At 46.8% G+C, this 12814-nt stretch overlaps 1 protein-coding gene across 1 annotated transcript in view; it reads left to right on the top strand.

Moving 5' to 3' along the window:
* Positions 1-1035: 1035 nt before the first annotated feature.
* The window catches only part of KIF5C (kinesin family member 5C), a gene marked incomplete at both ends in the record, with an annotated part of 159362 nt that continues 147583 nt past the window's right edge, over positions 1036-12814 (top strand). Inside the window, one exon of the mRNA XM_080689585.1 lies at positions 1036-1161. Coding sequence (XP_080545711.1) covers positions 1036-1161 — 126 coding nt within the window. The remainder of the gene's footprint in view (positions 1162-12814) is intronic.

Below are 12814 nucleotides of genomic sequence, written 5' to 3'. Positions count from 1 at the left end.
ATTCACAGGAAGGCTTTAGTTATCCCCCAAATTCCAGAAATAGACTGTTAAACCTGTTGGTATATATGAGTTTGGTTTATTTTTGGGGGAGGGGATTTGAGCTATAGAAAAGATCTCTTTCTTCAGATACTAAAGAAACCCCTGATAAAAATGTGTTATGAACTGCATCTATCTACAGACATTTTCAGGTATAACTGGTTCCCAAATACTCATTCAAATCTCATTCCCCACCCCCGGCCTTCTTGAACTTGTGATCCTCAGCCTTCCAAATGGCTGGAGTTACACACGTGTGCCACCCAGCCTCATAACTCTTACAAAATTTTTCTACAAAGAGAAGATGACCAATAACTGTTGGATTGCACACCGTCTTAAGTGATTCTCCTTTCAGATCAGGAAACATGTGAAGAGATGATACAGACCTCTTCTTGGCTTGGGCAGCCAGACCACGCCTGCAGTTCTCAGAAGTCACATCCCGGACACAGTCGCTGCCCCTGCAAGCTAACTAAGCATCCTTGCCCCTCACCTGCGGGGAGCAGGACTACAAGTCCCGGAGGGCGCCGCGCTCCCGGCCGGTGGGTGGGGGAGACCTCCGCAGTGACGTCACCCTCCCGGGCGGGCCGGGCGGGCGGGGCCGGGGGGCGGGGCGGGCGGGAGGCGGCGGAGCCGGCTGGTGCTGATGCAGGATGGCTGAGCGCGCAGGAGCCCGGGAGGTCTGAGCCAGGCGGGGCTCGCTCCCTGCGCATCGCCTCGTCCGCCCGCCGCGTGGTCGCGGGCCGGTGGGCTGGGGGCGCAGGGCAGGGCCGGGGCAGGAGGTCTGCAGCCGGCGGGGTGGGGGGGCTGAGAGGCTGCCGACCCTCCGGCCTCGGAGCCGGCGGAGCTGCCCGGCCCGAGCTCACCATGCCCTGCTGAGCCGCGCCGTGGGAGGCTGCGGGAGGCGGCCCCGCTGCGGGCGGCGCGGTTCGCGGCCCCCTCCCTCGTCGAGCCCGGCCCCGGCCCCCCAGCCGTCCCCGCGCCCCCTCCCAGCCGCCGGCCGCGATGGCGGATCCAGCCGAATGCAGCATCAAAGTGATGTGCCGGTTCCGGCCCCTCAACGAGGCGGAGATCCTCCGGGGGGACAAATTCATCCCCAAATTCAAAGGCGATGAGACGGTGGTGATCGGGGTAAGTGGCCGGGGGCTGGCCTCCCCCCGCTTCTCCCCGCAGCCCGGCGCCCCGACGCCCCAGACGGAGCGGGGATGCCCGGGCGCCCCCTCCCCGGGCCTCGGGCGGGGCCCCTCCCGGGGGCCGCGGACGCCGCGACCCCCGCGCCCCGCGGTGGCCCCTTCCCGGGCGGACGAGGGGCGGCGGGGACGGCGGGGCGGACCCCGGTGGCGAGGGTGGGGGTGCGGGGCGAGATAGGGCTCAGATCCGCCATTGTTCTCGGGGTGGGGGCCCGGGTGGGCCTATTGTTCCCCACACTCGCCGCCGCGTGAGTAGTGTGTTCGGGTTTCCCCCCAGCCGGCGTGCCCAGGGCCCCCTTAAAAGTATAAGGTCTGCAACCCACAAATGCTTCCAGGCACCCATCAGTTCGATTTAGCAAACATTTTGTTTCTTCTCTCGACCTTAGCAAAAACGGAAGAAGAAGGGGGGGCGGGAAGGTGCAGGAAAAATCCTAGCCTGGGCTGGGAGCTCCCGCGGCGGTGTAGACGCCGCTGCCCCCGACGTTTCACCTTGCCCAGCGCGCGGAAGGTGGAGGCTGGAGGGGGAGCCTAGCGGCCTCGGCGTCCCCGGGAGGCCTGGCCGGTCTCCTTCTGCTCACCGTCACCCAGGCTGCCCTGGATTTGCGCCCTCTCTGCAGGGACAACCCCCTCCTCACCTGGCGTCCTCAGACCCACTGATGTGCTCACGCTGGGTGGAGAGGGGGGGTTGTGTCCGTATTCGTGGGGCAGGGAGCCCAGAGCTCAGCCTAAGAGGCCCTCTGTGCCAAGAGCAGAAGTTACTTTGTGTGGCTAGGGCCCCCTCCCTCTTGGTCAGCGGCCCCCGTCTTTTCTCCCCTTCCCCTCCCCCAGCTCAGCTCTGGGTCTGCAGCCCGGGCCGCAGGAGCGGGTGGGGGAGGGAACACCAGTGGTTTCAGTTCTTAAAGGAATATGTCAAATGAAATAAACCGGTTCTGCCTCCCCGCCCTATCCTCGTCCTCCGTCCCTGGAGAGTGTGGCTGACCGTGCCCCTTTGTATGCGAGCGGAGCGGGGAGGGACCGAGTTAAAGCGAGCCTCTGGGTCCCCGCTGACACGTTCCTGGCAGCCCGCTCCGGGCTGCTGATGCAGCCTCCCGTCCCGAGCATTGATTAAGTGATGTCATCCCGATCACTGAGCATGCTCCGACGCCCCCCCCCCCCGCCCGTTCCCCAGTGACTGGTGTATTTAGGTCAAGTGATTGACAGGTGACAATTTTCCGAGGGTATAGTGAAGAAGCGCCCGGCCTTTCTCAGTCCCCAGAGGCCTACGTTTCCTGGCACCGGTGGCCCCCAGCGTCTTTGCCAAGGTTGTCTGCCGCAGTCCTGCTAAGGGACTCAGATAGCAGGTGCTAGCTGTAGCGGTAGGCCGGCGCTCTCAGAGCTCAGGGAAAGGGAGCTGAGCTCAGCCTCTGGGGCTCAAACTATCTCTAAGATGGCATTTCCCCTCGGCCACACCTTCCCTCCTCACTTTCACTGGAAATCCTGACCTCCAAACGTTGTGTGGATGGGCACTTTCCTGACCTAGAAGGGCAGGAAAGAGGGGTTGTTAACTTGCGGATGTGTGCTAGTTAGTGACCGAGGTGCAGTCTACAACTAATGGCCATGTCCATGGGTTGTACCTGGGGCCTACTGTGGCCCGGGGGTGAGAGCTCGGGACCGTCCACATTCTGATGTGCAACTTCTTGAGCCAGGCTGTGGTTCACATGGTGAGGGGGTTGCTGGGGACTTCTAGTCCCTGCTACTTTGGCTTGTAGCAAAATGTTAACAAAAATTGTGCAGCACCAGAACATGATCTGGGGACCGTGCCCACCACCCCAGGTTTTAAAGAAGAGCCTTTAGTTTTCCTTAAATGGGGTAGTTTTCCTTACCCCATCTCCATCTTCCTGCTTCTTCTTGTCCTTTTTCCTTCTCCTCCTCTGCCCTCCCCTCCCCCCTGCCCATCCCCTCTGCCTCTCTTACCAGGACTATGGGGTAATAGATTACCAAAATTTGTGTGTAGAGCAGAGATCCTCAATCTTAGCATTATCATTCTTGGATGATGGGACATTACTATGAATGTAGGCTTGTTCCCATCTACATATATATTATGGAGCAAATAAATGAAAATGAACGCATGTAAATAAATTTAAGCAAAAGATCGTGGATGTGGAGACACGTGTTCTTTAATTGGAACGTGATTTTGCTCATCCTAGAAACCCTTCAACATAATAGTTTTCTTTTTTAAGGTAAGCTTTTTATCGAAATAAAGCATTTGTTATTTTGGTTTTGGCATTTGGTGGCAATGGGGATGGAACCCAGTCCTTGTTCATGCTAGGCAAGTGCCCTACCATTCTGTATCCCTGGGCTCAGAAATAAAGCATCAACACAGAAAAGAGTTATTAAGTGTACCGCTTCACAACTTTTCACAAAGCAAATGTTCCCTGTAACCACTTTTCAGACTAGGAAACACGCTTTCTGGGTCCTGGAAATGTTCCTTCCAGACTCTAATTCCCTATTCCTGAGAGTAACTCTTCCACTTTTCTGACTTCTGATTAGTTTTGTGTTTCTTTTTAAACCTCATGTACATAACACGATGCAGTGGGTTCTCTTTTAAGTTTCTTACAACAAACATTGTGCTTGTAAAATTCATCGTTGAGTGTCATAGTATCCATGATATGAATAGACGACACTTTTTTTTAATCCTTTAACAGTTGATAGATTGGATCGTTTCCACTTTGGGGCTAGCCTGGGTAGTGCCGCCATGCATATTCTATTACACATTTCTTGGTGAATGAGTATACAGAACAGAAGACTGCCAGATGTTAAAGGACGCTGAGACTTGGTTAACTTGTGCTAGAAGCTTTCCCATTCCTAATCACTAAAGTAGATCGATGACAGTTCTGGCAGCCTGTATTATGCTTTATGCACCAGGTACAAAGCCTCCAAATCTGTTCGTTTGGAACCAGCACACATGGCTCAGTTGTAGATAGGGCTGGTCCCAGGTGGGTTCCATCTACCAGGCTGCACACTGGGTGGGGATACCAAGGAACCCAGAACCATCCAGAAATGTCACTTTTATTCTCAGCAGTAAAAAATGAATTTCACTGGACTTGGCTATTAGTCCAAATTCAAAATCACAGAAATTCCTTAGTTTCGAAGCAAAGTTCACTTTCCTTTTCTTTAAAATCCTGATCGGTTCTAATGGAGCTGTATGCCAAAGGAGGGACTTTGGTTTCATTTATTTATTTATTTATTTATTTATTTATTTATTTATTTTTGGTTCTGGGGATTGAACCCAGGAGTATTCTACCTCCAAATATATCCCCAACCCTTTTTATTTTGAAACAGGGTCTTGCTAAGTTGCTGAGGCTCATCTTGAACTTGTGATTCTCCTGTCTTAGTCTCACAAGTATTGGAATTACAGGCATGAGCTACCATATCCAGCTTGTTTGCCCTCTTAAGAAAATGTCCTGTTTTGGGAGATTCATCTCTGCTGTTACCATGCAAAGTTTTGTTTTTATATTTTTTTCCTTGACCTTCCTAGCCATACTCTCTCCCTCCTTTGAACTCCTAAAATATTTTTAGTATATGATCTCCTAATTTTTCCTTAGATTGTCATAAGTTTTAATCATATGCCCAATGCCATTGTAAGCCATGCATAGAATCAAAGGCCATCAATGTATCACTACTTTATACTTCCCAGGGCTTCTCTGTGGAAAGCACTTGACTCTTTATTAACTCTTTGTGGCTTCTGTAAATCCTAACTTTGACATACTTAGCTTACTCTGCGGACTTTTAATTGACTGTAGACTATGGGGAGTAGTTAAACAGTTTTAAAGAGAAGGACCATTCTTCTGAGTAGGTCTGGGAAAATAATAAATATTATACTAAAAATGCTATTGGAAAATTGGGAAGGAACCATATTCCAGTTTGTTAAGAATGAGGAGCTGGGTGTGGTAATGCACGCTTGTTCTCCCTGCATTTGGGAGTCTGAGACAGAAGGATCACGTGAGGCCTTTTGCAACTCAGTAAGACCCTGTTTCAATATAAAGAATAAAAAAAAATAGGGCTGAGAGTATAGCTCGGAGGTAGAATACCCCTGGGTTCCATCCCCAGTACCGAAAAAAAAAAAAAAAAGAAAGAAAGAAAGAAAAGGGGCTCCTGTCTATAATTAATTCTTCAGAGAAAAGCATCAGATGTACAGCATTTCCAGACCACTCCTCCATTAGTTGCTAAAAGTCCTGGTGAGTCATGGTTATGTTGAGCTCTCCCTGGTGCTTTAGAAGCAGTGGTATTTATTGATGGAAGATCTCTGACTGGGCGAGTTCCCAGTGACTCTTTGAAGTAGCCTTTCTCACTTCAGTTTCCTCCTGGTTCAGTTTTTCTCTTCTTTGCAGCCCTGAAAATTTAAGTCTTAACTTCATCCTATTGTGACCTGTTTGAGGGCCACGGCAAAACATCAGCCTGAAACTCTGAGCTGGTCAGTGGTGAGGAATGTGGCCTCGGTGATTGGGAAGCTTAGATTAGTTCTGGGCAGTGGGAAGAGGGGCTGGGACAGAGCCCAAATCCAGGCCTGCGTTAGCATTTTGGAGCCTGAGAACTGAAGGTGTGAAGAAATGTGGCTACACTCTAGAACTTTTCTTGTGGTGTAGAGTAACTGATCTTTCAAAGTTAAGAGCATCGATAATTTTTTTCTTTTAAGTTTATGTATAGTTGTATCACTGTTTTTTGAGTACAGTTCTTTGATTTTGATAAATGCAGAGTTTGGCAACGATCCTGCATTAGTTTTCTATTGCAGCTGTCACAAGTTACCAAAAATTTAGAGGCTTAAAACAGCATATATTTATTATCTTATAGCTCCAATAGGTCAGAAGAACAGTAGGTCAGTTGGCTTCTCTCTTTTGAGCCTCAAGTGGTGAAAATATAGGTGTTGGCAGAAGTGGGTTCTTTTCTGCAGGGTCCAGGGAGGGAATCCAGTTCAGATTGGTGGGAGAATTCAGTTCCTTGGGGATATAGGGCTGATATCCCTTTCCCTTGATGAATATTAGCCAAAGGCCGTTCTTAGCTTCCTGAAGGTACTTTCAGATCCCAGCCATTTGGCCCTCTCCTCTATCTTTAAAGCTAACCAGGTGTGGTGACGCACGCTTGTAATCCCTGCGCTTGGGAGGCGGAGACAGGAGGATCGCGCAGGTTCGAAGCCAGCCGCGCACGCTGGCTTAGGAGACCCTGTTTCCAAAATGAAAATGTAAAAATAGGTCTGGGAGTGTAGCCCGGAGGGAGAAGGGCTTCCAGGAACTCCAGTACCACACACACACACACACACACACACACACACACACACACACAGAAAAAAAAAAAAAAAAGCCAGCAGCTGAGGATCCTGTCCTTTGGCTCTGACCTGCTCCTGCCACTGACTCTTATGGCTCCCTCTTCCATTTTTGAGATCTCTAGGATTACATCAAGTCCCTCACCAATAATCTGAGATAATCTACCTTAAGGTCAGCTGATTCACAATCTTAATTGCTTATGAAATTCCATGTGCAAAGTCCCTTTTACCAGGTATCATTAACATATATACAAGTTTTGGGGGCCAGAGGGTATGGACATCTTTTGGGACCATTATTCTGACCACTACAACACTGCCATCACCAAGATGCAAAATGGTTTCGTAAGTCAAAACAACAATAATAACAACAGACCAAAGCCCTTATGGACCCCTATGGCAACCACATATCTGTTCGTCCTTAATATAATTTTGCCTTTTCCAATAACAACTATCTTGCTATAAAATGGAATTATATATTAAGTATCTTTTTGAGTCTGGATTCTTTTGCTTAATTATTATTATTATTTTGTGTGTGTGTGTGTCTGGGATGGAACCCAGAGGCATTTGACCTCCAAGATACAACCCCTGCCCAATTTCTTTTTTATTCTTTATTTTGAAACAGGGTCTCACTGAGTTGCAGAGGGCCTCACTAAGTAGCTGAGGCTATCCAGGAATCATGATCCTCTGATCTCAGCCTCCCAAATGCTGGGATTACAAGCGTGCTCCACCACGCCTGACTTGCTTAATGATTTTTTGAGGTTTGCTTGTTGTGTGTGCTGATAGTTCTTTGTTTTAAGCATAGTAGTTTTCCATTGTATGGATATACCACAGTTTATTTATCCTTTCCCCTGTTGTGAGACAATGAGTTGTTTCCAATTTGAGGTGATTATGAATAAAACTACTATAAACCTTTGCATATATATTTTGTGTGGTATAAAATTTTGCATCTCTTGGGTAAATGCCCAGAAGCAGAATTGCTGTATCATATGGTAACTATATGTTTAACTCTATAAGAAACTGCCAAACTGTTTTCCAAAGTGGTTGTACCACTTTGCATTCCCATCTAAAAGCAGTAACATTTTAAGCCAAAGTTTTAAATAGTTTAGTCAGTCATTTTGTCTAAGTGCATTGTAATCATGTAATGTCTAGATATTTCAGTCCTTCATTCCTCTATGCCCTAAATTCAGAGCTGTTTATGTCCCCTGAATATGGGTATTGTTTTCCTGTAAGTTTACCCTCAAATCTTGGGATGCGTGAACATAACAGTAGCTATAACCAAGCACAGGTCATCAGTAACCCTCGGCATCCACGATGAGCACACAGTCGGTGCTGCAGCACTGAAGGTGCAGGTAGAGGCAGTTGAAAGAGTCAAACAAAAACTGCATGGGGGTTTACGAGCTAGCTGTGGGGCCTTTTTCAAAGTACTTAGCTTTTTTGGACCTTGGTTTTCCTATGTTTAAAGTGGAGATAATTACTTATTTTAGAGTCATTAGAAAGAAATAAATGAAGTGGTTGAACAGTTTCTGGCACAAATGTTCAATAAATGCTAATTATCTCATATGCTTCCCATTCCCCTTATAATTTCCTTCATATCCAGAATTAGCTTTCTCCCCCAAATGACTGCTCTACTCTAGATTCCCCTGGGAACCCTTCCTGCATTCACATTTTGTAGGTACCTATTCACCCTATTCTGCTTAGAACAGCCATTCTTTTCATCTTATTTGTGGCATTGAGGCCAAGGTGTATAATACATACAGTTTTAGACTACATTAGCTATTCCTTTTATTTGCAATGAGATTTTGTATTAAGATGGTGTGCGTGTGTGTGTACAGGCACGTGTTCTCTATGTAAATTATAAGTTTCTTGGGCAATAGCTTTTTCATGTTTTTGTCTGGTTTACTGTAGTTGTATAGTTGTTTAGTGTTGATTGAGGGATCTTATTTTAGCTCTGTGGCATAGCATCTCCACAAATGCCAGTTTCTGCATTCTTTAAAAAATAACCTGGGGGAAGGTCACTGGAGATTTCCCTCTCCCTCCACCTGTACTTGACTGTCCAACCTTCACAATTTAATGATGCTGTTTTTCATTTTCAGCTTTTCCCCCTATTTAAAGTTGGAAAGCAGCCGGGCATGGTGGCTTGCAATCTCAGTACTTGGGAGGCTGAGACAGGAGGACTGTGGGTTCACGGACAGCCTCAGCTACTTAGTGAGACCCTGTTTCAAAATAAAGAGTAAAAAATAGAGCTGGGGGTGTAGTTTGGAGGTCGAATGCCCCTGAGTTCAATTCCCAGTTACACACACACACACACACACACACACACACACACACACACACAGTTGGAAAGTGCCTCCAACCTGTGGTTTCCCTTTGGTCCTTGTCTCAGATTTCTCACCTGTGTCTACTTATTAAAAAGGCAAAAACAAAATTACCTACTCTCTAGTGGCTTCTCTTGAGTTAAAAAAAAAAAAAAAACCTTAACAGATCCAGTTTCATCTTCTTTTCCAAGATTTTTTTTTCATAAAGACTTATTATTCTGGTTGAGATAGCTCCCCCCTTAACCCAGTTGATGCATAGCAACCAAATTCCCTATAAGAGGTATTGAGTTGTGTATTTGTGGTTATTTGTAACTATCATAGAGAGCTTGGGAGAAAATATAGTTGGGGAGTCACCGTAGCACCTCCCCAGCGCCAGGCCTGTGTGTTAGCCAGACAGCCCGGTATGTGCCCTCAGCTCTGTTGCTGCTTTGCTTTCGGAAGTTGCCACTCCATCCTAAGTTCCAGCTTCCTCACCTGTAACATTGGGATAACAACAGCCCCCTTCAGGGATATGGTTTGAACAGCTAATGTTCGTCAAGTGCTGAGCACAGTGGCTGGTTCAGAGTAGGCATTTAGAAAATGCATGTTGTTCTAAGGCCCACCAGCTGCTATTTCTCTGCACAGTTGTTAGATGTCTCATTTTGGGAAAGCCCAGACCCGTCAGCATTTTCCTGATGCCCTTGAGTTGGACCCCAGACGGAGTCTTCTGTACTCTGGGCCTGCCCACCTTCCTATCCTCACCCCATTTCTGCTCACCCTGTGCTTCGTCCGCGCTTCTGTTCTCCCCAAAGATTAGGTTGCCCAGTGCCTGAACCCTTCCCCCGGCCTCTCACACCAGCTCAGGAGCCTGGGGTGACCGTCATCAAAGCCCCCATCTATAACAAGTACCCACTCGTTTTTAGACCCTCCTTTCTCAGCACCTCCTCTGAACCTTTTTCTGACCAGGCCTTCCCCAACTCCTGCCAGGGGTAGAATCAGCTCTTGCCTTATATTCCCCCAGGGGTGCATTATGGTTATTTGGGTAAGTGTGTTCTTTCTTCCAATTAGGCTGAGAACCCCATGAGGGCAGGGAATTTTGTCCCATTAGTTCCATCTCCAAAGCCTGGAACAAAGCCTAGGATGGACTATTTGCTAAGTACAAGATGTCCTTGGAAGGAGACCGGAGTGCTGCCCGCTCTGGCTTTCAGAGCAGGGTTAGCTTGGATCATCACCTTGGCCACTACCCAGCACTGCCAATGGGTCCCTCCTACTTTAGGCATCTATATAGTTTTGTTGTTATTATCTTTTAAAAATATAGCTTTTATTTGTTTTGGGGGGGGTGTCCTAATATATTGCATGCCCATTGGAAAAAATCCAGATCATGAAGAACATCAGGAAGAAGAAAGTAAAACCACTTAATGTTACTGACCGAAGGAAAATCACTGTTAACATTTTATTGTAATAACAACTCCTTTCTGTTTTTACCACGCATACTTTGCTTTAAAACAAAGCTTTGATTTTATAAGATCGGTTCTAACACTCATTTTACTAAAGGGTATACTTCAGACATCAATATTTTAAAAGATTTCTTATAATTCTATTATGTGTCTAATCAATACTTCATTTAAATTCTTCTGCTAATAGGCATTTGGGTTTTTCTCCCCCTCCCATTATAAACAAAGATGTGCGAAGCATTGGTGTACCGCACATCTTTTGTGCTTTTGCCCAATGATTCTCAGTCTATTCCTGGAATTAGGCTCGCTGGGTAAAAGGTTAGAGGCCATTTCAAGGCCTCCGCAGTCTTGAGGGAAAGTGGTCCTGTTTGACGGTCTCCGTGCTCTCTCCAAGAGGCACTGCCAGTCTGTGTCATAAGGCCTCCATGGTTGTGCTAAATTAAATTCTTTCCAAGAGCGTGTGCTTCGTCATGCACTGTTAACCCCTAGATCCAGAAAACAACAAAGCCTTCAGACTCTTCATGTAAACCACAGGGTGTTGTAGGCTGTCTCCTGTCAGTTTCAATATCCCAAAGGATGTTGTTTCTCGGAGGTAATCAAAAGCTAAATCTCTCTCTTGAGGCAGACAGAGAGAGAAGCCAAGGCTGTATTCTTAAAGAAAAATAGGATGGATGTGCCCTTTCTTATTGGTGCTGGTGTTTAATGGCCTATGCTACTGTAAACAGCAGGGAGCGGGGCACTGACCAGGGATGAAATCGATAAATTGCCCAGGCTAGCCTTGAACTGATCCTCCTGCTTCAGCCTCATGAGTCAGTGGGATTACAGGCTCGCGCCACCATGCCTGGTTCTTTTAAAAAGTTAATATAAATTTTTAAATGTACGTCAAAGTAGAAAGAATAACAAAATGTACAAAATGTACTCCCATGTATTGACATTCAGCCTTTTTTTTTTTTTGGTGGTACTAGGGGTGGAACCCCCAGAGGCTTTCTACCTCCGGGCTACACTCCCAGACTTATTTTATACTTTATTTGGAAACAGGGTCTCACTAAGTTGCTGAGAGCCTCACTGAGTAGCTGAGGCTGGCTTCAAACCTGTGCGATCCTCCTGTCTTAGCCTCTCAGCCTCCCTAGCGCTGGGATTACAACCGTGTGCCACCACGCCCGGCCTACATTCAGTCTTAACCATCATCCGCAAATGACCATTCTTACATATCTTGTGTTCTCTCAATCTTTTCCCCAAGCTCCTGAGAGTTCTTTGATGCAAAAAGCTCCCATAACGCGTCATTCAATCAAAAAGACTTCAATATAGATCTCCGGAAGGTCAGGACTTTATTTTTAACATAACCACAAAGCATTATCATAGCTAAAATATTAACACTCATTCCTTACTGACAAGCACCCGTGGCCTCATAAATTTTTTCTGGCAGTTGGTTTCTCTAAATCTACATGCCAGGTACTATTGATTTCCAGCTAGGAAAAAGAATTGCTTGTGAGCATTAACCTTGAGGCAGCGCGAGGGGCTGAGGTAGTCACTGGAGAGGAGCACACCGGGAGCGATCAGGACTGACCGAGATCCCCCACCCAGCTCCCACAGCAGAGGTCATGTCTCCGTTATCCTTTTACCAATCCAACGTCAGCGTTGCAGTGTCAGAGGAAGGCGATAGAAAGGGCTTCATGATGTATGGCTTTTCCTTGCTATGACTTCCCGTGGCTTTAGCCGGCTTGCGCAAATGTCCAGGAAAACAGGCAAAGATATGTCATTTGTCTTCCAACCTTCAGTATCCACCCTTATGAAATCAGCACCGACTGCCCACTCAGCAATTTCCTTCCTTCCTTCCTGCATGCATCCCATCTTCCTTTTCTTTCTAATTATTATTATTATTATTATTATTATTATTAATTATTTTGTGGTACTGGGGATTAAACCCAGGGACATTCTACCTCTGAGTTATGCCCCCAGCCCTTTTTACTTTTTTTTGGAAACAGGGTCTCGCTCGGTTGCTGAAAGTCTCTCAGCAACTCTGGCCTTGAAATTTCAATCCACCTGTCAGCCTCACAACTACTAGATTCCAGGCATGCGTCACCATGCCCGGCTGGAGCAATTCTTTTAGACCTATCTAGATGATTTTTTAAATAGCTTTTCAGGCAGCGAATGCCAATTCTTAATGTGAATTGAATATTGGAAAGGGGATCTTCAGGGCCAAGAGGAAAACACGTATGTGAGAACAGAATTCAGTGCAACACGAGCCTCGAAGGAAAAGGCTTGTTCTCTTAGTCCTTACCTCAAAAGAAAAAAACAAAAGCAAAAACAAAAACAACAAAACAAACCTTCGAGGGAAGGTGAGGTTGGAGGAAAAGGGCAAATAAAAACCAAATCTCAATAATTTATATTTAACACTCAGGGTATGGTTTTAAGAGCTTCAGATCAATAATATAGAAGCATTTTATTTTTAAGAGCGTGGCTACACGGCTCTGGGGTTCTTTTCTCCCGGGCTCACAAAGTGATCTTTCCCATTTCCAGCTCTGCTTTAGCTTCTGTGGAAACGCA

This window comes from Muscardinus avellanarius (assembly GCF_963383645.1).
Source record: "Muscardinus avellanarius genome assembly, chromosome: 2".
NCBI lineage: Eukaryota > Metazoa > Chordata > Mammalia > Rodentia > Gliridae > Muscardinus > Muscardinus avellanarius.
Note: the sequence above shows the minus strand (reverse complement) of the source record. Positions and strands in the feature narration are given on the sequence as shown.